Source organism: Galleria mellonella, unplaced genomic scaffold (assembly GCF_026898425.1).
Source record: "Galleria mellonella isolate WM207_F2 unplaced genomic scaffold, CSIRO_AGI_GalMel_v1 utg78, whole genome shotgun sequence".
NCBI classification, from domain to species: Eukaryota; Metazoa; Arthropoda; class Insecta; order Lepidoptera; family Pyralidae; genus Galleria; species Galleria mellonella.
In genome coordinates, this window is record NW_026442151.1 from 1,222,154 (window position 1) to 1,246,642 (window position 24,489).

Here is a 24,489-nt window from a genome sequence, read left to right on the forward strand (position 1 = left end):
AAAGTATTGTTGAAGAAATTGAAAAGATGAGGCACGGACAATTTTGCACATATAAAGGACTAAGTCCCGGTTGAGAGTTTAATAAATTAAGATCACTAATTTTTATTTCGGCAGTTGTATACAACTACTTTAAGAAATATTGTAGTCTGTATAGTTTGACTTTATAAATTGCATTATTTTTCGAAGAAATATTTAAAATAAAATAATATATATATTTATTATTAAAAAATAATAATAAATGAATCAAGCTACTTGATCAGATAGCTAAAAATCGTAAAATTTACATGTTTAATTTAAGTTTTTTGACCGTCTTGAAATGGCTTTGAACAAACTGAAGTGTGATGGGCAACAAGCTCAACCAATCTAAACAATCTAATGTGATATGTGTCATTTTGGTTAGATACTTAGGTATAGAGTAGTGGTTCAGAACTTTAGAGAAGGCAGGATTATCTACTCACAGCTTTAGGACAATTATAATGAAGGAACTGTAGACGTATCTAATTATAATCTTCTGAATAAGATGTTATTATGACCAGATTAAAATATATGCCGAGGTTTGTTTCTCAATAGGCTTAAAATTCTGAGTAAACGAGGTACACATATTCTGTGTAAACCATTAATGTGAATATAAAAATTATAGATGGAAAAAAAGTAAGTACAATTTACATAATGCTCAAGTTAATGTCAGATCACCGCTTTTTGTATATTACATTAAATTCGTTTTATGTTCTAGAGTGATATATTCGTATAATATGAAACAAGTAGGTAGGTATGCATTGTTAGAAATCCTGTTAAGTTGAAAAATTTGTCATGTGTTTTGCACGCTAGCTGCAGGTAAAATTTAACATAATAAATATAAAATACTACCGTCTCGTATGGTCTCAGTATAAAATAGGCCACCCTTTTCTTTCCTGTGAATGTCGTAAGAGAGGGCGAAGGATGGGCAGCTGAGTCCCTCTTAAAACGTCTCTATAACGTAACCCCGGTTGCCAATCCGCCTGTTCAGCATGGCAACTACTTGCAACAACCCCCCCCCCCCCTCCCCTCCATAGAGGGGAGGCTTATGTTCAGTAGTGGACACTTAAGTCCGATACGACAACGACTACTGTGCATAGTACATAGCGCCGTCTAGTACTAATCAAACAGTATTAATCATCTTTTTTATAAATATTATACATAGGAGATACTTAGATTGATTCAAACGGACACACTCATGAATATTAATGTATGTATTGTGGGGGAAACGAACCCGCGATTATCAGAAGGTGAAGTGGTATGTTAAATCGCTACACCCTCAATGTCATCATCAGTGTTATACATAGCATGTATTAAATTGCTATTAAGCTTTATTTGTATAACAAAGACGTGAACTCTATGGTTAAGCTCGTTTGTCAATATTCGGAGGTGCGTTGTTCCCTATTGCATATTCACTAGTCAGCAGCTCAAAGGTGTTAGGGTGAAACTTTCGTAAGCCCTCCCTCAAATCAAAGTTAACCAGAAAAGTAAATGGGTGATTAGTATAATCTGTCTTACAATTGTTTTGCAAACATATTTTATTAAGGTACTAGCTTTCAGCCCCAGCTTTGCACGGGTGCGTGATCTCGATAACATTATCATTTGTAAGAATAAAAACTGTTTTCAAGTTGAAGTAAACGATACACATTTATGAATTTTTATTATTCAGTAATTTTGGAGATTAGGAAGTACGAATTTTTATATATTTAGAAAATATTATAAATTTTACTATCCATTTTAGGAAAGTAAACATTTGAGTATATTAATAAACCTTCTCATTTCAAAAAGAAGAATAAAACTGGATCTTCATGAATTTTCATTAAATAATGAATATCTTGGATCATGTATCGAAGTGATTTGAGGGGATTTATTAAGATATTTTTATCTCAGGAAATGAGAGAAGAATATTCTAAGCAAAGTCGCAGATATTATTATTATATATACAATAAATAGGTATTAAATATAATTTGTAAAGGATCTATTATAAAATTCGTGCATCGTGTCGAACAACCACAACGTCTGGATGTAATTATAGTGAAAGAATTGTTAATAAAAATTTCGAATACCTATTATATAAACAACATTTGAATATTTATGACGAATTGGGGTGAAAAACAATATTCATATTTTTACGGTTCTATAATTTTTTTTATAGTGAAACGAAATTCGTATTATTCTTACTCCGCCTTTGTGACTGAAAATTATTAAAATTTGAAGTAGGCGGTTAAGTTTAATCAAAATAATAAGGGAAAAATTAACATAATTTTCATAAACATATTAGTCAATGGTAAAATGATATTCTCTTTGAAACAGTTCTAAAATATGTACTTAGTAGAACAGTAGAAAAATGTTCCACGATTAGTCAAAATATCGCGTAACACCAGAAACAACACTCATTTGAATACAAGAAAAGCATTACCATCGATATTGGAAAATATTTTTAGAAATTAATTAGAACCAACTGGAATTAAACACATACATAAATCAAGCCTAGATATCTACCTCTGGTTAATTCGTGTTCTAAGTAATTACTTACTTTGAAGTATACGTTATAATTTGAGAAAAACGAATGAATAAATGAATCAAAATACTTTATTTGCAATATACAATATAGGAAATAAGCAAGACAATTAATAATTATAACGATACAATTCTATAAGTACAGTAAGGCGGCCTTAATGTCTTATGAATCTTGAGATTACTTAGCTATAGTCTATATATGATGACTTCCTTTTAAGTATATCTATAGTATATAGGTATAGAAGACAAAATATCTATGCTTTTGGGTTTTCGTTTTGTAAAGCTTAACATAAACTTAGCTTTTAGATAACGCTTATCTCTTTGAAAGGGTCTGTTACACTATCATTAAAGTTTTCGGTTTGAAATTAACATTCATTTAATGCCAATGTAGTTGAACAAAAGACTTTGTAATAAGAGACTAAATTCACATTTAGTGAGTAACTACTCAAATTGCCAGTAGTTTTCAAGTTTGAACATACTTAATGTCTTTCATAAAACATATTTATTTTTCCGAGAGATGGCAGTAGGGATTGCCTTTCGCTACATTATGTGGTCGGTAAAATGTGTGCATATCGAGTGTTAGGTTGACCATAAAGTTCTAAAATGTTCGTGATTTTACAGTTTATTTTTCTTTATTCGAAATTGGGCAATACATTTTTTATAAATATTATTATGGTTTCAGTTAATTATTAGGTCTCTAAAGAACAGAAAAATAGTCCCGTCCCTTAATAATTTACTACACAATAGATTTTTTTTAAATATACTGCCGTTGTATGTTATATGTCATTTGAATGTTAATAATGTTTGGAGTATGTTGAGATTTAAGAGATTATTTTCTGTTTAAATACAGTAATGGCTAAGTTTCTTGCCTTTTCTTTTTAACAAAAATGACCTTCCATGTTAGTCGGCTGATTAAAAAAAGAATACTTACGTGTCACAAAATTATGATATATATCTAGAATTTCTTATGTTTATATTGTGATTTATATTATTTTGCAAGCATTATTTAGCAGTAACTAAGATTTGTACTGATGAGCCTATTGGAACAGGTTATTTTTATATTATTACATTATATGAACTTCAATTTCTGAACATTCGTAGTACGTTTTAAACATGAAAATAAAACAATTTTATTGTTTATCGCTAAGTATTGTTAGTATATTGAAATAGAATCGATTCCCGTCACGTTGCAGAATGTGACGTTTAAATTTGTGAAATCTATTTAGGCTTCAAGGTAATTTGCCCGCATACCTGTAATTAGTTGATAGATAAACCATGAAATTACTATTTAGTTTGTGAGATAAACTATAATAGATGTTTATTAGAAAGAAATATTTTATACAGACCACAGTGCATACAATGTTATGTTATGTCAACATTATGATTATTATAATTAATTTATTGGATTATTAATAAGTAGAATGATTGAAAAAAAAATTGAAAAATACAGGATAACATTTAAGTTTTTGGAAATATGTTTGCCATTCTAAGTTGCAAAAAAATTTATGTCTAAGTACTGACGACTGATATCAAATTTTGTTTCGTAAATCATTTTGTGTATCATTTTATTAGGCAGATACAATATATGTATTTTAATTTGAACGTCCAGCGATATATGTATATTATTAATTAATAATTATTAATTCGGCAACTCTAATGCGGTGATTAGTTTATTAATAAATTTGAATAGATACAATTTCTACCGATCAACATTGGTCCATGATGTGTTTTTCTCTTGTTCATCAGCACGAGACTCGAACGTTAGATGGGTAACTAACGACTACCAGTTACAATGAAGCCGGCTAGCGCGCAACACGCTTGCTCTTGCTGTCGAATATTTGTTAACATCGCGTAAATTCTGATCACGGTACTAATTTTGAGGAAAATTACAATGAATTATTTCCATGCACTCATTATTAAATCTAGAACCGCTTTAGTATTCCAGATGAATTTTTTTAACAAACACAACCAGGAAATGAACTTTTTTTGCTATTAAAATTATGTTTTTGTGATAATTGTGATAAAGACCTATTTTAGTGATGCTTTAATAATAATGAAGATTGATTTATTGTTTCTAAGTAAGTATAAGTATTTATTAGATGCCCTTTATATATATCCTTGATAGATAGATCCATTTGGAAGTTTATTTTTTGTAAAAAACATGCGACTATGGAAAAAGTAAATTAAACGTAATTTTCATTTGAAGTATTAAAATTTATAATAACAATATATGAAACTATTAAATTTTCTAATTTTATGTATATTTATTAAACATTAAAAATTTTATGGCATGAATGGAAATATCTCGATAATGAAGTACCGCGTTCGTGATTCACTGATCATTTCAAAGGTTGATTGGTAGAGAATGCTACTAGCATTAAGTCCCCTTTTTTACTTTATTTTGGTCAATAAAGTTTTTGATTTAACTCTTTATATACGAGAAATGTAAAAAAGTTATTTGAATAAATAAATATTGGTTAGTTACCTACTAACTTAGGAATATAAAAAACGCTCTATTCATATATAATAAATGTAGTCCTAATAATACGATATTACAAATGAAGCATATTTCTATAGAAATTCATACTTACGTGCTATCTATATAAATATGCTCACGATTATAATTCTAGATGGGACAGTCAGTGTGATTTTATCGGCTGTAGTCGATGAGATAAATATACTCGATAACAGGTAACACTCGATTTGCCGAACTCGTTATGGTAGAAAATATGTACGAGTATATTTAGAATCTGACAAGGCAAAAAGCGACTTCACAGTGTTTCTTGAATTAATTAGACTTATTATAAAACCACATCTGGTTAGAAATTTAAATTGGCACACAATGTTTTGAAGTTGATTGATACAAATTAGGTATAAATTATTCTTCTTCTCTCAGAATCTGAATTATAACATAATGGAAAGAAAATATATCCAGACAGGGGTTTATATTTTAATATATTTAACAGATAAAAAGGGTCCTTACCTTGGCGTTTTGTTTTATCAAAGAGAAAAGGTATTTAAAGAGGACCTCTGAAAAACCAAATAGGTACTTATTAATTATTTCTCTTTTGGTTACGGCTCAATTAAATTAATGTACCTTTGTACATACGCTATTATTACATGATTAATTATTTATTCTTTAACGTTGATTTAAGCTTAAAATAAATTATCTGCACGTGATGCTGCAATGTATTTATTTTATTTTTTGTAATGGTAAATAAACTGAAGGTCATAAGATGGAAAATAGTAGCAGCTATTGCATAAGCAATAAGAGTATTATTGGAGTACCCAATAGAATATGCTATGCTGCAAATAACAGGGTTATGGGTTGCCAGTTTTGAGAAAGTATGACTTTTATGTCAGGACTATTTTAAACTAGAGAGTAAAACAAATGCAACAACGTGTATTCACACGTTAACTTGTTATTGTTGTTTCATGATTGAATGCCTAATCATTACGTAATGACTATCCAAGGGAATTGTTCTAAAGGAATAACTTAGTCACGTAACCGTACTCACATGTAGGTACAGTTTCATGTATTACACCCAGAAGTTTTGAATGAGTTTTGATAGACCAATCAAAATGTTTTATACAGACTAGGCCTCGACTTCATTTGTATGCATTTTGTGTAGTTATAACAATTATTTTCATAAAGACTAAAAATTGTTAAATAAATATAGGATATAGCAAAATAATGATGTTAATGAAAATATCAAAATAATTTTTAGAACAAATTATATATCATCGATACAAATACAACGTATATTCATTTATAAAAGCAGCAGTACAGCAATTAATTCAGAAAGAAATCAAAAATTAAATAAAAAAAGAATTTTTAGGTAACAAAATAACTATGTAAATAGGGACAAAAATTTAACAAAAGAGAGTAACAGACTACTAACGTATTACATAATAATTTTTCTTAAAATAAATCTTCAATCGATATAAATGTGAATATCGAAATTGATCAGAAATAGAAAATCAATTAGAAATATTATAAAAGACTATGTGGATATCAAGCAAGCCCTTTGTTTGATATTCACATGTCCTTTTAATTGCATAATAGTATAGAATAAAAGCAGAATATCATAATTCCATAGTGTAATAGTGAGGTCACAAGTATAATGAAAGGTTGCATTTGCTTATCATGCAGATTTGCGACCCTCATTATGCTGGCATAGATAAAGAAAAAGAGTCATAAAACAGGCATAAAGTAGTTGTGCTCCTTTTGAAGTACTTTTTAAGCAACATGTACAGAATTCTGTAAGACGATGCATAGATAGGAACATATTAACTTTATGGGGCGTGTATACCTATATATTCTCTGTGGAGTAATTGATTTAATCTATAAAAATAGGTAATAGGTAACAACAGAATAGATGTACACGTTTCTTAATAATTATGATATATGATTCTTATAAAAGGAATTCGTTAGTTACAGAACGGAATCTTCCGATGGGTAGAAATAGTACTAAACACACATTTGTTTTAGACGTGGAAGAATCGATACTCTTTGTTTATAATTTACAGAAGTTTCTTTAATAGTTTGTGTTTATTTTCTATAATTGAATCGGATTCGCATTCTTAAAATGAATAAATTGTTTTAATTATTACACATTTCAGAGTTAAAATGGATAACAAATAATTTTTTTTATACAACTTAGAATGGCAAACAAGCTGACGGCCCACCTGATGGAATGTGGTAACCGTCGCCTATAGACATGAGTAGTACCATGGATATAACAGAGTATATTGTTTTGCCAATGATACCCCCCATGCGTTGCCATTCCTGAGGACTCAGATGTTATTCCTCTGTACCCTGTAAATGCACGCCATATCCCACCCTTCAAACCGAATCACAACCCGTGCAAACACAAGTGTTTCACGGTAGAAACACGAATGGGACAGAGGTATCCAAACAATCGACTTTGGTACAAAGTCTCAAATTATAAATAGGTATTTAGTGAATTTGAATAACTTTCCTAAGGATTCATATTATCATATAATTTACCATAGCAGCAATCGCAGAAGAAAAAACCATTTTGCTGTAAGCAACAGCAAATTTAAATAAATTGTAGCGTTATTGTGAGGACATTACAACATTTTTTACACAAAGATTCATTAAAGCTAGAAACACGTTAGTGATCTGGCCTGGCATTATAGATTTATAACCTATAGTAACTAGGCGAGGTACATGCTGTTGGGCTATATAGGTGATTTGCAATCTTTTCCTATATAAAAAAAAATTCAAAGTAACTATAAAGATAATTATCAACTCTAATGCTCTTTGAGTATTTTTTTTTATTTATAAATTATTTATTGACTTATAATACAACGCCATATAGTATTAAACTACGCAGAGCTTTTACTGTATTTTTATAATATTATACAAAGGAAAGTTATATTATTATAATATGAATACAAATGTTTGTGTTATACGGGACACGAACTAGCAACTATGGAAGGTGAGGTAGTGTATTTAGATTATATAATATACATAGAAAACAAGAAAACACATATATATACATATATATATATATTTGTGTACATCTATTTTTCATACCCCTTAATGATAGGGGTGACCCACCTCTAAATATATTTTTTTATCTTTTTGTCAATTTTTTTTATTTTTATTTTATTATGATTTAGCATTAAAAAATACATACAAATTCAAATTTTCATGCTTTTACGATCAACCCCTGTTGTTTAATCGCAATTTTTATATGCCGTAATAGGGTTGCAAGATGACAATCGAATATAATAATTGTAGTACGATATATTTTCATGTATAGTTCTAGAAATAATGTATATGGTAAAACAACGTTTATCGAGTCAGCTAGTATCTAATATATAAAATTCTCGTGTCGTGGTGTTTGTTACCAAACTCCTCCAAAACGGCTTTACCAAATTATATGAAATTTTGTGTGCATATTGAGTAGGTCTGAGAATCGGCCAACATCTATATTTTATACCCCTCAATGATAAGGGTGACCTACCTACTACGCACCTAAATATTTTTTTTTATTTATATTTATTATTTTCATTTTTATATTTTTTTGTCATTCTTTTTATTTTTATTTTATAATGATTTAGCATTGAAAAATACATACAAATTCAAATTTTCACGCTTTTACGATCAACCTGTTATTTAATCGCGATTTTTATATGCGGCAATAGGGTTGCAAGATGGCAATCGAATATAATAATTGCCGAGTCAGCTAGTATCTAATATAAAATCGTACCATATCGTTCCATAGGTACTACGGTAAGTAGGTACTTAATCATTAGCGCCCATTATTTGGTACTTCCGCAATCCGTAGATTTACAAATTATTATTTATAATCTATATATATATATATATATCACAGACAGGGAATTAAATGAACTTATTTGTTATTTCCAACAATTGGCTCGCCCAAAACATATAACAGTTATTTCCTTAAATATATATAAATAGAGATTTACATATATAATTTATGACAAAATTAATAAGGAGGAATCAGTTTCTGTTCCGTATTATAAATTAGACCTAATGCTTCAAAGCTATGAACTCAGAAGGTTTCACTGGATACGAATTGAGGAATCTTAAGCTGCCGGCAATTTAGATATTATTCGTAACCAATTTTGCAAATTATTTATTGAGTCTTATACCCGTGACATACATATCAATTATGGCATGTATTTCTCTATAAATACAACAAATTATCTTCACCATGACGATTGTATGTATATTTGGTAATAAAAAATTTGGTATATATGAGTCCTTTAATACATACGAGTGTAAAAGAATGTATACCACAAATTTTATGAATCGTTTAATGTGTTTATAACAATTTAATATGATACTAACGATTAATCGTAGCACCTAACAGACATAACCACCATTTGGTGGGTCAACTAATAATGAATTTCCCTGTGGAGTAATTGATGTTTAGTCACCATCTTGCGCCATCATATTTTCCGTAATTGGGGACGGAAGCGATAACAGAAATTGAAATACGCAAAAATTTATTGGAGTCAGTTGACTGTAATGAACTTTTGAGATTTTCGCTAATTATCAAGTGAAATTATGAATAAGTAATCTGTTAGCATTATTAAATACTAGTGGTAACCCGAGATAGCGTAAAAGTATCCTATATATGTAATGTAATATATAATGTCCACATTGTATGTCAAATTTTATTCAATCGAGCATTTCCTGTATAACCGAATATAAACCTCCGTAGATTTTCACATACTTTCATATTGTAACATTAATCACGTTTTCTCAGAATATAGGGATATAACATACAATAACTATTCATAAAAATTATTTGAAGCTCCTACTAGTTCTTGATTTCTGTAGATGAAATCATCAAATAAAAAATAAAATATCCCCGGTTCCATACCTATACTGTTATTTCTACATTTACAGGTTTAAGTCTCTTGAGTAGGCATAAAAATTTTTTGTCGAGAATTTTATTCTTCATTTGTGAAACTTTATTTAGTATTACAGTTACCTTTGGGTAAACATTCAAGACTTTGTATAAAATTTACAAGTAGGTACTCTCCATCAGGGTCACAAAAATTTAAGAACTTGTTCAACATTAAACAGCGACTTTAATTGTACCAAAATTTAAAATTCATTAATGGCGGTAAAATAATGAAAATCTTACTATTCAAAAGTGGTTAAATTTTGCTTCAATAAAAAAAAAAATCTCCTTTCATTTAGATGGGATCAACATAGGAGACAGTCTTTTCGATTCCTAAAATTACCTATATAAATAGATTCGGGTGTCAATCATGAAATGAAATTCCAAATTTTCAGACTCAATTTCGTGTTTTCATTTATACCAAAATCGGCCTAGTAAATGGAGCTTAACATTTAATATTAAATGCCTACTATTATAAAGTTCAAAGGAATTATATTTTAACATTTTTAAACGTTATATTATTATTTATTTTATTATTATTATTATGTAATTTTAATTTCAAATTTGTGTTTCGTTTGACCCTGAAATTTCGAAAAATATTTTAATGTAGATTCTGAGATTTGTCAATGATTTGCGTAACGGACAAAAAAGGGGTGTCGTATTGAGAATCTTTGTTTTTTTTTTAAATACATATTTGGGCATCGCTCTATAAAAAAAAAAAAAACAAAAACAAACAAACAATAACAACTTCCAGTTTAAGTGACTTGTGATACAATATATACGTATTCGTCAATTCAATAATATATGTATCAGTTATAAAGTACCCGTAGTACACACTCTGTTCAGTTTGGAAATTAAATGATGCTGTATAATATGTCTAGTGATATTGTTTATATTTATTGAGGTTTTTTAATTATTTTATTGAATTAGAAGCTGTTTTGTGGAATTCCATATCACTGGTAATTTTTTTTATAATTCTGTAGTATTCTACCATTGTATGTGTGAGATCACTTATATTTAGGGCAGTAGTAGTGACAACTGTCATCAACTTTTAAAAATGTAAAGGCAATATACAGCTCAAGGTTTTTATGCTTCGAACTTATGACGTGTTCAAATACAGAAAAAAAAAATGTACAGAATGATATACATTTTTACAATCTATAGGAGAAGCATTGTTCACAATTATTTTTTGTTTAAGAAATGTGTTTCCATCTATTGAAAAAATATTTTGATGATATTCTTTTTTTTGTAATTGGCAGCTCGCAGATTACTGACTTCTAAAATTTTTTTTTCAGAGTGATAGCAATATTTTGTTTTTGTGCATTAACTTTATTTATCATGGGACTTTCCATGGGATATCCTTACGTATAAATAGACTTATTCTGATTAATCTATAAAACGAAGTACAAACGGCTGGAGTAAATACAATTTTGAATATAAGTTATTTTATAACGTTGGTACTTATTAGGCATATTTGTACCGATTGATAAGGTACCTATTTGGCTTAGCTAAAATTGTTGTACGAAATATTAATTAACAATGTGCCATTAAATTGGTCGTGACATTTGTAGACGACGTGAGCAGTTAGGCAGATTGTTAGCTAAGCTTTGTATGCGTCTCCGATGATAGGTTCCTTGTTTTATAATAGTCTGCTTGCAGTTAGTCGAACTCGTGCTTCGCATACATTAGCGGACTTTAGACATTTAGTCTAGGCCATTGTGGATTCTTGAACATCATAATATCCTGCTTACTTCAAAATATGTATGGATATCTTGTAAAAATGCTAATATACCTAAATACTCGTCAATAAATTTACCTTTGTACTCAAAAATGATAACGCTAAAACGTTACTATGATTTCAAGTCGTTAACGTTACTATGAGTCAATAGTTATACTTCTATAAAATAGTTCATTAAATCGTTTTTAAGTTGCATGAAAAACTTTGAGAGTATCTAATGAGATATAAAAATTAGAAGTAACAAAAATTATATAAATTACAAATGTATTATAGACAACTAGAGAATCTCTATTATTCCCACAAAAAAAAAAAAATTATAAATAAATAGTAGAAATAAAAGTATTTCTTATATCTTATAGATCATATAGAGAAATCAATGAGCAGCTTATTCGCTAAAAACGATTTTTCAGGCAACCATTGATGTATATAAAACTATATTAATTAAGTATATATAAAAGAGATTAAATGATATTGAAGTTATGGTATAATATTGTACAGAAAAAAAAATAGATAGTTAATGTTTATATAATCAAAAATACGTACTATTTTTGTAAGATTGTTTTTATTTGAAACATTATTTTGCGACATTAAACGAAAGCGAAGTAGAAGTAGGACAAAGGGGGTTAAAATTAACAAATGGCTGTAAAAGTGTGCTTTTTATTACGAATATAAAAGGTTTAGGGTCCTTTGGACTCATTTGTAACCATTTGTATTACTGTAAAGACCTTAACAAAACTTAATTATCTACTGTTTATGTTACTGAATGCGGGAGACTCTCTAGAGTAGAATTACAAGACATCATGTTAGTGTTAGACTATAAAAGCCCCATAATAAATGAGAGACAATTCTTGCACTCTTTGACACATGTTGATAAATAGTCCAAGAATTAAGCTAACAACTAAAGACATACATTAAATAAGTTACGCAACTATCTCCATGTACTTTATATATTTATATTCCAGAGGGAGACTTTGTACAAAAGTCGATTGCTTGGGTACTTCTGTCCCATTCGTGTTTCAACCGTGAAGCAGTTGTTTTCGCATGGCTGTGTTTCGGTTTGAAGGGTGGTATATGGCGTGAATTTACTGGGTACAGAGGAATAACACCTGAGTCCTCAGGAATGACAACGCATGGGGGGGTATCATGGGCGAAACAGTATAGTCTGTTATGTCCATGGTATTGCTCATGTCTATAGGCGACGGTTACCACTTTCTATCAGGTGGGCCGTCAGCTTGTTTGCCATTCTTTGTATATATATTTGTCGTGTGTTTTGAAACTTGCAAAATTATTTATATATATATGTATTTGAACTTCGTTTGAATACAATTTGTGTTGATAAAATATTGTATGTATTATGATACACTTGTCGTGTTTCCAGAGAGAAAACATTCAAAATACTTTTAAAAATAAACGAAAAGGTTATATTTATAAATTAAATTAATATAAATATTTACAAAGACTGAAAACATGTTGGCTTTTATAACATGCGAGTGAGATACGTGACCGGAATCGAAAATGTTATTGATTAATTAGCGGAATTACTTCATGGACGATTCACACTCTATGTAGGTGTTGTGACAATTTTTCATCGCTACAAATCCAGCATCTGCATCTGCGAATGCATGTAAAAAATAATGCGGATGTTCCTCGATTGCGGATGTAGATGCAAATATGTGCAATAATCCTGCTTCATTCCAATATACAGAATACCAATGAAGTAGGTAGTATTTAGCTTTCAGTTGGGAAAAAAATTTACAAATTCAATTTTCTTATGACTTGATTTATTCAAATTGTACAAAAATATTTGAATAGAATGTGTAGACCAATATCGTAAATGAGGTTCATATAGATACTTACCTCTTATAATTTGTTATATATATATACACATATATATAATCCTCGCTACTAATGGACGTTACGTTTGTAGTTTAGACTTCTGAAGTGCCTCTGCCCTTTTATCCGCTACTATGGCAAAATCCTAATCTCTCTTGAACACGTACTCATTTACGATGCAAACGACAGTTTTACTGTTGTTTTAATAACCTAATATAATCTTTGATCTGTCAAACATATTTAGGCACGTTACCTTATTTTATTACTGTGTGGAAATTTGAGAAATGACCTAACGTAACTTTTGCTTAATATCATCAATGTATATGTCAACTCAACACAGATAATATAATCAGTTTATATCAACACAGACAATATTTCAGTTTTTTATGTTTTAAATAAGAAAAAATAAGGATACTACTAAAAACTATTTTTTTTTAATGGGTGATAATGGAATGGTAAACCCCACCCGCGCTATTGGTATACACCGGCGGGACACCAGTGAGGGATGATAGATGAGGATGAAGCAGGTCAGTTAGCCCCCATCGTGACGAATTCGTGTTTCAAGCAGTTGTGTTTGCATAAAGGATGGGATATGTTCACGATGGTTCAGGAATGGCAACGCATGGGGGGTATCATGGGCGAAACCATGTCCATGGTACTGGAGGCGACGGTTACTACTTTCCATCAGGTGGGCCGTCAGCTTGTTTGCCATTCTGATATTGCGAATTATCACGATGGTCGAACTCCATTGCAATGTCGAACTCCAATCCCTTTCCCCCTAAAAAAATAAAATACTGCTCATGTGAATGTAATGCCCATTTGGTCTTAAGAGTTTCTAGGTCGTCTTCGATATATATGAAGGTCTCTAACATGGGCTAATGAAATGGTTAAATTTACTAAAAACTAGCCGAGAAAATGATGTGTCTATCACGCTCTCGGCTAGTTTATCACGCATCTATTATATTTTTGTAGTATATATACGTAGTTGTTCCTTATTGTACTATCACGCAATCTATCAAAGAAAGTAGTAAACATTTTAAGTTCTCATTTATTTGTGAGTAACAGTAGGTAAGTACAATGCTGTATTTTTTGCTATTAAAATATGTGTCTTATAAATAATAACCTCAATTTTCCAAAGGGTACGTTTTAAATACTTAAACTCAACATAAATGGTTGTTTCCAACAATTATTTATTCAGAATAATATTTGTACAAAATCACGCGGTAACAAATTGAAGTAGCTATTTCGCTGTCTGAAATAAATACATGTAATTTTTCAACGATGTTCACTTTACTGATTGCGTGAACATTATTAAACAAAGCATTGTTACAAATAGGATAATTTCACTTTAAATATTTAAATATCAAATTACAAAATAAATAATTGTTTAATATAATAATTTAATTTAATGTAAAAATTAAACAATTTCATTGAATGAACATTTTAGACAAAAAAATACCACGTAACATCTTCAAATAATAGAGTCGAATTGAAAACTTTGTGATAGTAAAAAAATAATTACAAATAAACGAATAGTCGCTTTAATAGCGTATTGAAAGGGTTCGCCTTACATATATAATATTTTAATCAAACTAATGCCTATTTCAAAACGTGGGTAAATTTCGATTGGATATCCGATGTGAAATTAATGACGAAAACAGCAAAAACAGCATTACAGGAGTCAAGAGAAATCGATTTTTGCCGAAGAGGGTCTGCTATCAATAAATGGTTTTTGTAACGTACAAAAATACTTACACACATACTAATACCTACATATTATAATATACCTACATATTAAGGTTAGTCATCTATTTAGTTTTATCTCTTTGGACTTATCCAATGAACATTTTTTTGTTGTTCCATAAAATGTTTTATGTTCTTAGGCCATTACTATAAATGTAACGGGGAATCAAGATGAAGCTATATATGTTGTATTACGATGTACTTATAAAATATTTTTATCTCAGTTGCAATAACTTGTTTTATGTCAACAGGCATATTTCGTGATGATTCTGTAGACATAGTAAAATAAAGACTCCGAAAACTTACTTCCAGTTGCTCTGGAAAGCATTAGGGGATATTATTGTTTCTCCGAACGTGAGAATTAGCAATGTGTTGTTTTAATTCGAGAATCAGTTGCACGTCAGTAGCAGCTATGAAGTTTTATAATGTAGTATACCTTATTTGTGAGGTCATTGATTTGCTACATATTTTTATTTATTTCATTAGAGTGATATAGTATGTTTTTGTTTATACCTATTATATCGAGAAAATAGAAATTATATACTCAAACAGAGTTATGCTAAATATTAAGACTAATAAAATTGAATTAATTGTTTTATCATCAAATATTTCGTAAATACATATTGCATGTGTGTTTTTGTCTAGAGTGAATCTCGCTATGAGTCTTAGCATCTTGAGTATGACAATGCAACAGAAAATAAAATACAATTGTGTATGGGTGCTCTCTGGGATGGATTAATCAGTCTCATACGTAACGCTCTTAGCAATTTGTAGCGCATTGTGAAACACTAACTATATTTTATCAGTACCTAGCAAAGCGTGCAACTTGAATATATTTCTGATTTATTGCAGCACTAAGTAACTACTATCTATATATAGACAATATATTCGATATGGCAAGTGCTCTGTTTAAATTAGTTACGATTTCAGGCCTAAACAGACCACAAAATAGATTAAAGGATAGCAGACGCAAATACTTTCATTTTTTTGAAGAAAAATATAAATACCTAATGTTCTACCAAAATAATTTTATAAATGCATAATTTTCTTATTTGTGGTAGGTCAAGAACATGTTGCGGGTTGCACAAATGTAAACCGTACTTTTGAAATAAATTTAGGAAGTAAAAATATTGTCACAACATTTCCCAAAATACAGAAGAAAATTCTGTATTTTGGAAAGTGTTGTGACAATATTTGTACTTTCTTAATTTTTTTCCGTTTGAAAATCACGATACCTAATGTCCAGTTCATATGTATTTTTCTTTTTGTGCAGAAAAATTTTAATAAGAAATCTAAATAGCAAAAAAGAGCTTTTTTCCAAGTGTACACTACTGTTTACGTTCTTTAACAACATTTTAGCTTACCTTCGGATAGAGCGAAGGACTTACTGTAGAAAAATGTAATCCAATTTATGCCTCAGATAACGTGAAGAGCTAACTACTCAGATGGAAAATTCTCTCAAGTAAGATTGATCTAACAAATAATCTAACAGGCACGCTCATTCATTTAAGCCTTGTAGGCACCTGCGCTGTTATAAAACTGTAAAAAAATATTATAGAATATGTAATGTAATCTTTTGTAAAAATTATTAAATTAATGCTTTTTGTTCCATAGTTACGATTTTATATATATATATATATATATATATATATATATATATATATATATATATATAAAATCGTAACTATGGAATATATATATATATATATATATATATATATATATATATATATATATATATATATATATATATATATATATATATATATATATATATATATATATATAAACTATCATATTACTATTAAATATATATACCGGCTTAGAATGGGCCACCCTTTCCTATGGGTGGCGTAAAAAGCGACTAAGCGAACTTAATGGTCGAGGAATGAACTGCAGAATACCTCTTAAAGTATCACTAAAGCCAAACTGGGGTTACCAAACAAAAAATACTGCCTTACACCCCCGCCCTCTGAGGGGGCCTATGTTCAGCAGTGGATAGTTAATGGCTGATATGTGGTATATGGTTACTCTGAATTTGTCCAAGTTGAGCATTATTCGATATATATTTTTTTGCTTGCTATAATTATCACATTATACATCTTATCGTTTTTTTTCTTCTCAATATCAGTCTCACAATTTTAATTCATCACAAACAGATTTAAATTTCTCTTTCATCCCCTACCTGACATGCTGATATAGTTTCATTAATTTCAGTAACTATATTTTTGTTCTCTCTTTACTTTCATACATTTTCTTGTTTTAGCTTCATTCAATATAGTCATAATTTTTCACACGCTGATTAATCAATCAATATATATATATATATATATATATATATATATATATATATATATATATATATATATATATATATATATATATATATATATATATATATATATATATATATATATATATAAATATTTTTTTATCACGATAAATGACAACTGGATTGGAGTTACGTACAAAGTACTTAGAATTAATTTTAGTTCTTCATGCCACTCTGAAGATTGAAAATAAAAATATTAAAACACGATTTTATAAATTTATTTACTTACTTATTTAAGCTTTAATATTAAAATTACTAATTTGAACGAAATTTGGTATTAATATGTAAATTAACCTAAATTAACATTATGCTCAGATTGTAGACTTTACATAAAAGTCCTTCTGGGTACCTCTGTCCCATCTATATTTTTGCCGCGAAACAACTGTGCTTGCATGACTGTGTATCGATTTGAAGGGTAGGATATGGCAGTGTAAATTATAGAGTATGGGGGACTAATACCATATTCCTTAGGAATGACAACGCATGAACGAAGATTAGCATGGGAATTACAGTGTATTCTATGATGATGGTAACCATTTTCCATTAGACGGTTAGTCAGCCTGTTTGCCATTTTAAGTATCATAAAAAATATACATTAGAGAAATTAGCCGAGTAATCAAGATATAGCAAATATATGGAGAGAAGTGGTTATTTATCAAGAAAAGTTAGTGGATGGTATTTTAGATAAGAGGAAGAAAAAATATTTTTGGATTCATATGTGGTTCCTGATTATGAAATTTTAGGATATGAAGGCTATGTAATAGAGGACTATGTATTGAATTAAAAAATATAACATTTTGTATAGAGTTAATAGAAAGTCTGTTGGAGAGTGTTCCATATACGTAAGCGAATCCTAAGGAAATAATTATTTCGATATAGTACATATAATATTATTATGCTGTGAACAATTTAACACTTATGTTGGAATATTCTATTTTGAATTAATGACAGGAAATCATTCGTATAAAGTGTTATATGTTAACGATATAATCAATCGTATAGTGGTATTAATTAGCAAACTGTTTGGCGTGAAAGTCGGATCTCGACAGATTACGCCTACATTTTGCCCTATACGAGGGTACATTACGAACTAATTAAACTTCAGTCCCTCGTCCATCCAGACAACGACCAGTTAAACAATAAAATACATATATAGCAGTTTTATTGTTACGTTAGAATTATACTCATATAACATTTGACTCACACTTTATCTTTATTTATTGTTTAAACGGGCAGACCTTTGCAATTCTGTGGCAATATAAAACAAAAAACCTAGAGTATATGTCACTCGATTATAAACCTTCCAAGATTAATGACACATTCATAATCATTAGTAAATGTTAAAACACAATGTACATAAAATAATAAATTAAAAGACATAAATTCTGTGCTAAAAATAGTATTAAAAAAATCAGTTAATGAGGCAATTCTAGGTCATTTCACTAAACTTATCTTTTAATTTTGTATTTTAATTCAATGATTTCGTGAAATTACTGTTTTATGGATTATCATAAACTAAAATTGCTATTATTATTTACGAATGTAAATTAGTTTATATTGTACCTTAAAATAAGGATTTAGCTGTAATATCTAAATGAAATTATAATTTTAGAGATAGGTTTAGAGAAATGACGCTGAATCGACTTCATTGCCAATTGGGATGATGCTTTCTAACGATATTTTGTACATAGAAATCTGTTAAGGCATTTAGAAGTTATGGTGAAATAAATATATCCACTTATATGCCAACAAGATCCAGTGTAACCACGATGGGTAGTCGTGTAAAAAAATCTTTTATGCAACAATCTCATGACCCATCTCATAAAATATTAATGTCAAAAGCACTTTCTCAGTCTTTTCCAACATTACCTATTTCGTTGCCCGACTGCATTCCAAAAGTAATTTAGGTATTTTTATAATAATAATAATAATAATTTCGTTCTATTTGAATTTAATATTATATTAATTTATGAAATATGAGTTACTGTTATATATGTATAATACCGTCAGTTTTATTGTAGATATTTTATACACAACATTTCTTTAGTGTTAGAACTTTAATAAATTTACAGGAACAATACTGAAATGTTAACGAAAGTTAATGAAAATAATAATATTATTAAGACACTTTACCCTAGTTTCAGTTTCCGTTTCTATAAAGAAACGAGTACGAGAATAGACAGTTACGAAGTTAACTCAGATTGGGGCGTTTGAAAGCATAGTTTGTAGTTGTAAGTACTTGACAACCTCACCCTTGGGGAGCTTCTAGCCATTCACCCGATATAAGGGTAAATACGAGCGTGTCTGTATCTTGTCGGTACTAAGATGTGACTCTTTAGTTTACGATTATTTTTTATATTTTCGTAAAATAACAGAATGCAAGTCAACAACAACAGTACAAGATAGAATTAAATTGAGAAATTTCTTCGTTCGCGCTCTTAGTTATTTTATTTGAAATATAGTAAGCTTTATTTTTTTTCTGTCTGAGATTCTTTGTGCTGAATTTAATATATATAAAATGATAGTAGATGGATTTAATTTGAAAAAATGGCAATTAATGCTATTAAGCGGTTTCAGAAAGGAATTTCTAAAGTTCAGGTTCTTTTATCTATTTTTGCTAAATCTGCACTATTCTTTTATTGGTTCCATATTAATTTAGTTGTCACTGAGAAATAATATTACCACATTTGCCTGACGATATTTTTAAAATGTTTAAAAAAGAAACGTCAAAAAAAGTAACATACCTGTATCAAATAAGATATAAAAAATATAAAAACATAAATATAGGCCTATAAAAAAGAACGGCTAGCCAAGTTGCCATCAAACCTAGCTGTTGATTTTTGTAGAACAAAATCTTAAATTATGATTTTAATTTCAGGTTATGCATAAGAATAAACGGATGTCAATATCAAGAGAGGCCTTCAAGAATAGCTGTTAAGGCTGCTCACAAAGATGTCAAGCACTGAGAACGATGGTAACGCAGCCAGTGTGGCGTACTGTGTGCCGGGAGGACAGATCTTCCAATCTGTTTATGTACAGGTCCACGGATACATCGCACTGATAATCTGTCTGCTCGGATCTGCCGCTAATTCTGTCAATATTGCCGTACTCAGTCGGAAGGAGATGGCCTCATCCACAAATTCCATCCTCACAGGCCTCGCCGTTGCTGATCTACTCGTTATGCTCGACTATATACCATTTGCGCTGCATATTTATACTAAAATAGGTTCTGAGTATAATCGTAATTCATATGGTTGGGCTGTGTTCGTTTACTTCCATTCCATCTTCAGCCAAACTTTCCATACAATATCTATTTGGCTTACTATAACACTTGCCGTTTGGAGGTACATCGCGATAAAGTTTCCACAGAAGAATAGAACGTTATGTAATAAAAGAAATACTAATATAGCTATTACTGTGGCGTATGCTGTTTGTCCAATATTGTGTCTTCCTATATATTTCGCTATGAATATTCGGGAAACAGTTGTCTCAAAAAATGCAAGCGAGAATACGACGTGGAGCGAGACGGACAGTGTGAATGCCACGGGGAGTCGGCCTCCGGCATACGCTCTGCAAATGACGGATAATACAGATTTACTTACTGCCATATTTTGGATTTACAGTGTATTTATAAAACTTATACCATGTGTAGTGTTATCAATTTTGAGTGTGTTATTAATTTTAAAAATGAAATCAAGTGATAGAAGAAGACAAAAGTTACTTAAGAAGTCAGCCATCACCACAAGCGAGGTACGAATTACAAAAATATTAATTACTTACGTATAGTTTCATTTAATTAATCTTATTGATAGTATAAATGTCAAAATCTATAAAGATATTTAGTTGATTGTTACTCAAACACGCTGAATAGATTTCAATGTAAGGAGCACATAAGAATGGACCATGATAAGCTGAATAAACTATAGGATACTTTTTATTCATATTACTGTAATAACCCTACAGGATATTGCTTGTATATAGTAGCTACATAGTTGATATTAATAAACTACCATTTCCAACGTCTGACGTCCAATATGAGAATGTTATGATGATAGTTATTGCCATAGTAAATATCTGAAAATAACACTAAGATAAGATATCACTCTCAAAGTGTAAGTCTATATTAATATGCATAACGTATTTAGTTTTCTCTTTTATTTGTCAATGACATACATTTTAGATGTTGTGATCATTAATTATTATTCGATTTCCCAAGAAAACGGTTACTAATCTTTTTTTTTTTTTTTTCGGAAGTATGTATATATGTAATTTTGTGGTTAGATTTCTCTTGACCTTGTCACGTACACTTATTTTGACTTCTTTTTTTGTGTAATTTAATATGCGTAGGGTGAAAAAACTCGTCTGAATGAAGACGGCGGTGGGAGGCGAGGAGGCGGGGGCCGTACGGATCGCACTACGCGTATGCTGGTGGCATTGCTTGGTCTCTTCCTTGCCACGGAGTTGCCCCAAGCACTTTTTGGTCTTCTTACTGCTATTGCACCACATCTATTTGGTGTTTGCTACTATGCATTTGGTAAGTTTATCTCTAAAATTTTTTATCATACTTTTTTACAGTTGTTTGAGTTTTTAAGCTCTAGGTTTCGATGATATTAATTGTAAAATAAAAATACATATTAAAATAAAGATATATTAGCCATATTTTCATCATCTCTTACTCATATCAAATTTAAATTCACTGCTGTTAATTGTGCATATGTATCCCCACAATGGGGGGTTTGCTAGTAGTTTCCACGCTTAGCAGGCGGGTATTTATTCGGTCGGTCATTTATTCTAACTTAAATATTACCCTACTAAATAGGTTTTATCATAACGTAGTTAGGTATTTTTTAACTTTTAACTAACAGTTTGTAACATACTTAAATGTAAATATATTTATTTTATTTCCATTTTTTTACTTACTACTTACGAAACTTATATGTATGAAATTTTACTATATATACATATAAAAACAATGTACCTAGTATGTAGTTAGTATGCAAAATCAAAAATAATATCGTCTGTGATATCGCCATGTTTCTATTTGTCCAGAAGTATGTAATCTTATTAATATAATAAATTTGTAACTAGACGATATTTGTATGCAGGAGATATTTAAGTAATGGAAACTGAAACAATAATTTGTAGATTTTTTTCTGTCTCTCTGTTTGTTCCTGTATCACGTAACAACTACTACGTTAAATTGAATGTGGTTTTCACAGTTATACTCCCGAAGATCTACGCAACGCGTTTATACCTAACGTTATGAAATTTTATAAATATTGTAAAAGGATGACCCTATTTTTATTATTAGTTTAAAGAGATAAAAAAAAATGTTTATTACCTCATAATTTCGTCAAATCTAAATCGATTAGGAAAATTATTTTTTTTAACTGAACGGATATATTTACCGACTGGTCCTACAGAAATTTTATCAAAATCGGTTCAGTTGTTTCGTATTTAGATCAAAATACACAAATAAATTCTTTATTTTTTGTGGGACTTATATTTTAATTAAAGTTTATTTGTTTCTATAATGAAATTCAAGATATAAATAATTTTAAATAAATATAGTAATTTATAATCACTTCATTAGGCAGACAGTTTCTGTCTGTCCTTCTAATTTGTCTATTTTAATTTCCAATTTGTCTAATTTGTTACAAGATACAAACATTGTAAACATTTCTAATTACATATTGACAATTAAACTTATCTTCATGTGGTACGTATTAATCTGTTGGAACCTCGTTCCAACGAGCCTATCCGTTATAGTAAACACGACATAGTATCTCGTTGCGTTCTTGCACGCGATTGTAATTAATTCCCCGTCAGATCTCGGATGGGACTTTGTTTTATCGCCGGCTGTAATCACATTTACTTTGTTATTCTTGATTTCCTTTACTCTTCCCCTCGAACACTCATAATTCAATAATAAGTTAATTAAGTTGCAATGAAACGATATGTAGAATATACTCAACGTTATCAAGTGAAATTGATTATTTTGTATGTGATCAATACATTGATCAACCTTGAATAAAGATATGATTATATAAAGATAATTAACTACAACGATTCCATTTCAGTACTTATTCTGAATTAGTTTTTACTCGCGACTTTGTCTACGTGACTGAGATATGTAGATTCACTATAATTAAGACAATACGAGTACTTAGTAGCCTATGCCCTTATTTATCTCAAAACTATTTGAGGTACCATACATCATGACGATTGGTTGAGCCATTAAAACACTAAGTACACAAACAAACTCACTTTTACATTTATAATATTAGTATTAATTAATTATTGTACAACTTGACCGTGTGGTCCCGGCATAGAATAGGCCACCCCTTCCTTTCCCGTGGGTGTCGTAAGGACTGACTAAAGGCCCCTCCCTTATATATTATAATTAAAAAAATGTTTTTAAAACCTATTCTTTAAAGAGATAATTTCGCTAGTTAGTTAAATTTAGACAACTTGTTTTGCAATTTTAAATGGTTTGATGGGTTCAACTAGTAATAAATATTATGGAGCATATACTTTTCACTTCTGAGAATTCACTTTTAAGATATGATTTATTATTCTCTTGAAAAAAAAAACAACCACATAAAAGAAAACAACGAGATATATAAATATTCAGTTGTAATGTTTATTGTCTTATGATCAGAAGCCTTTAGGCCAATAAGTCTGCAGTATTTCTTGATCAAAACTCTAGAAAAAATAAATCGACAGAGACAGCATTACATTATGTATTAAGTCGAGCAGAGGATGCATCAGAGAGGAAGGAAGTGTGTATTGCCGCCTTTGTGGACATTAAAGGGGCGTTTGATCGCATGACGTTCAATTCGATTAATCAAGCAGTAAGGAATCATTGTATACATCATACATTTTGTTGATGGATA

At 29.8% G+C, this 24,489-nt stretch overlaps 1 protein-coding gene across 1 annotated transcript in view; it reads left to right on the top strand.

The window, feature by feature from the left end:
• The first annotated feature begins 4,333 nt into the window (after positions 1-4,333).
• The window catches only part of LOC113517523 (G-protein coupled receptor dmsr-1), a 39,599-nt gene continuing 19,443 nt past the window's right edge, over positions 4,334-24,489 (top strand). The window contains exons 1-3 of the mRNA XM_026902215.3: positions 4,334-4,613; positions 20,472-21,343; positions 21,941-22,127. Of these exons, the coding sequence (XP_026758016.1) occupies positions 20,546-21,343; positions 21,941-22,127 (985 nt within the window). The 5' untranslated portion in view covers positions 4,334-4,613; positions 20,472-20,545. The remainder of the gene's footprint in view (positions 4,614-20,471; positions 21,344-21,940; positions 22,128-24,489) is intronic.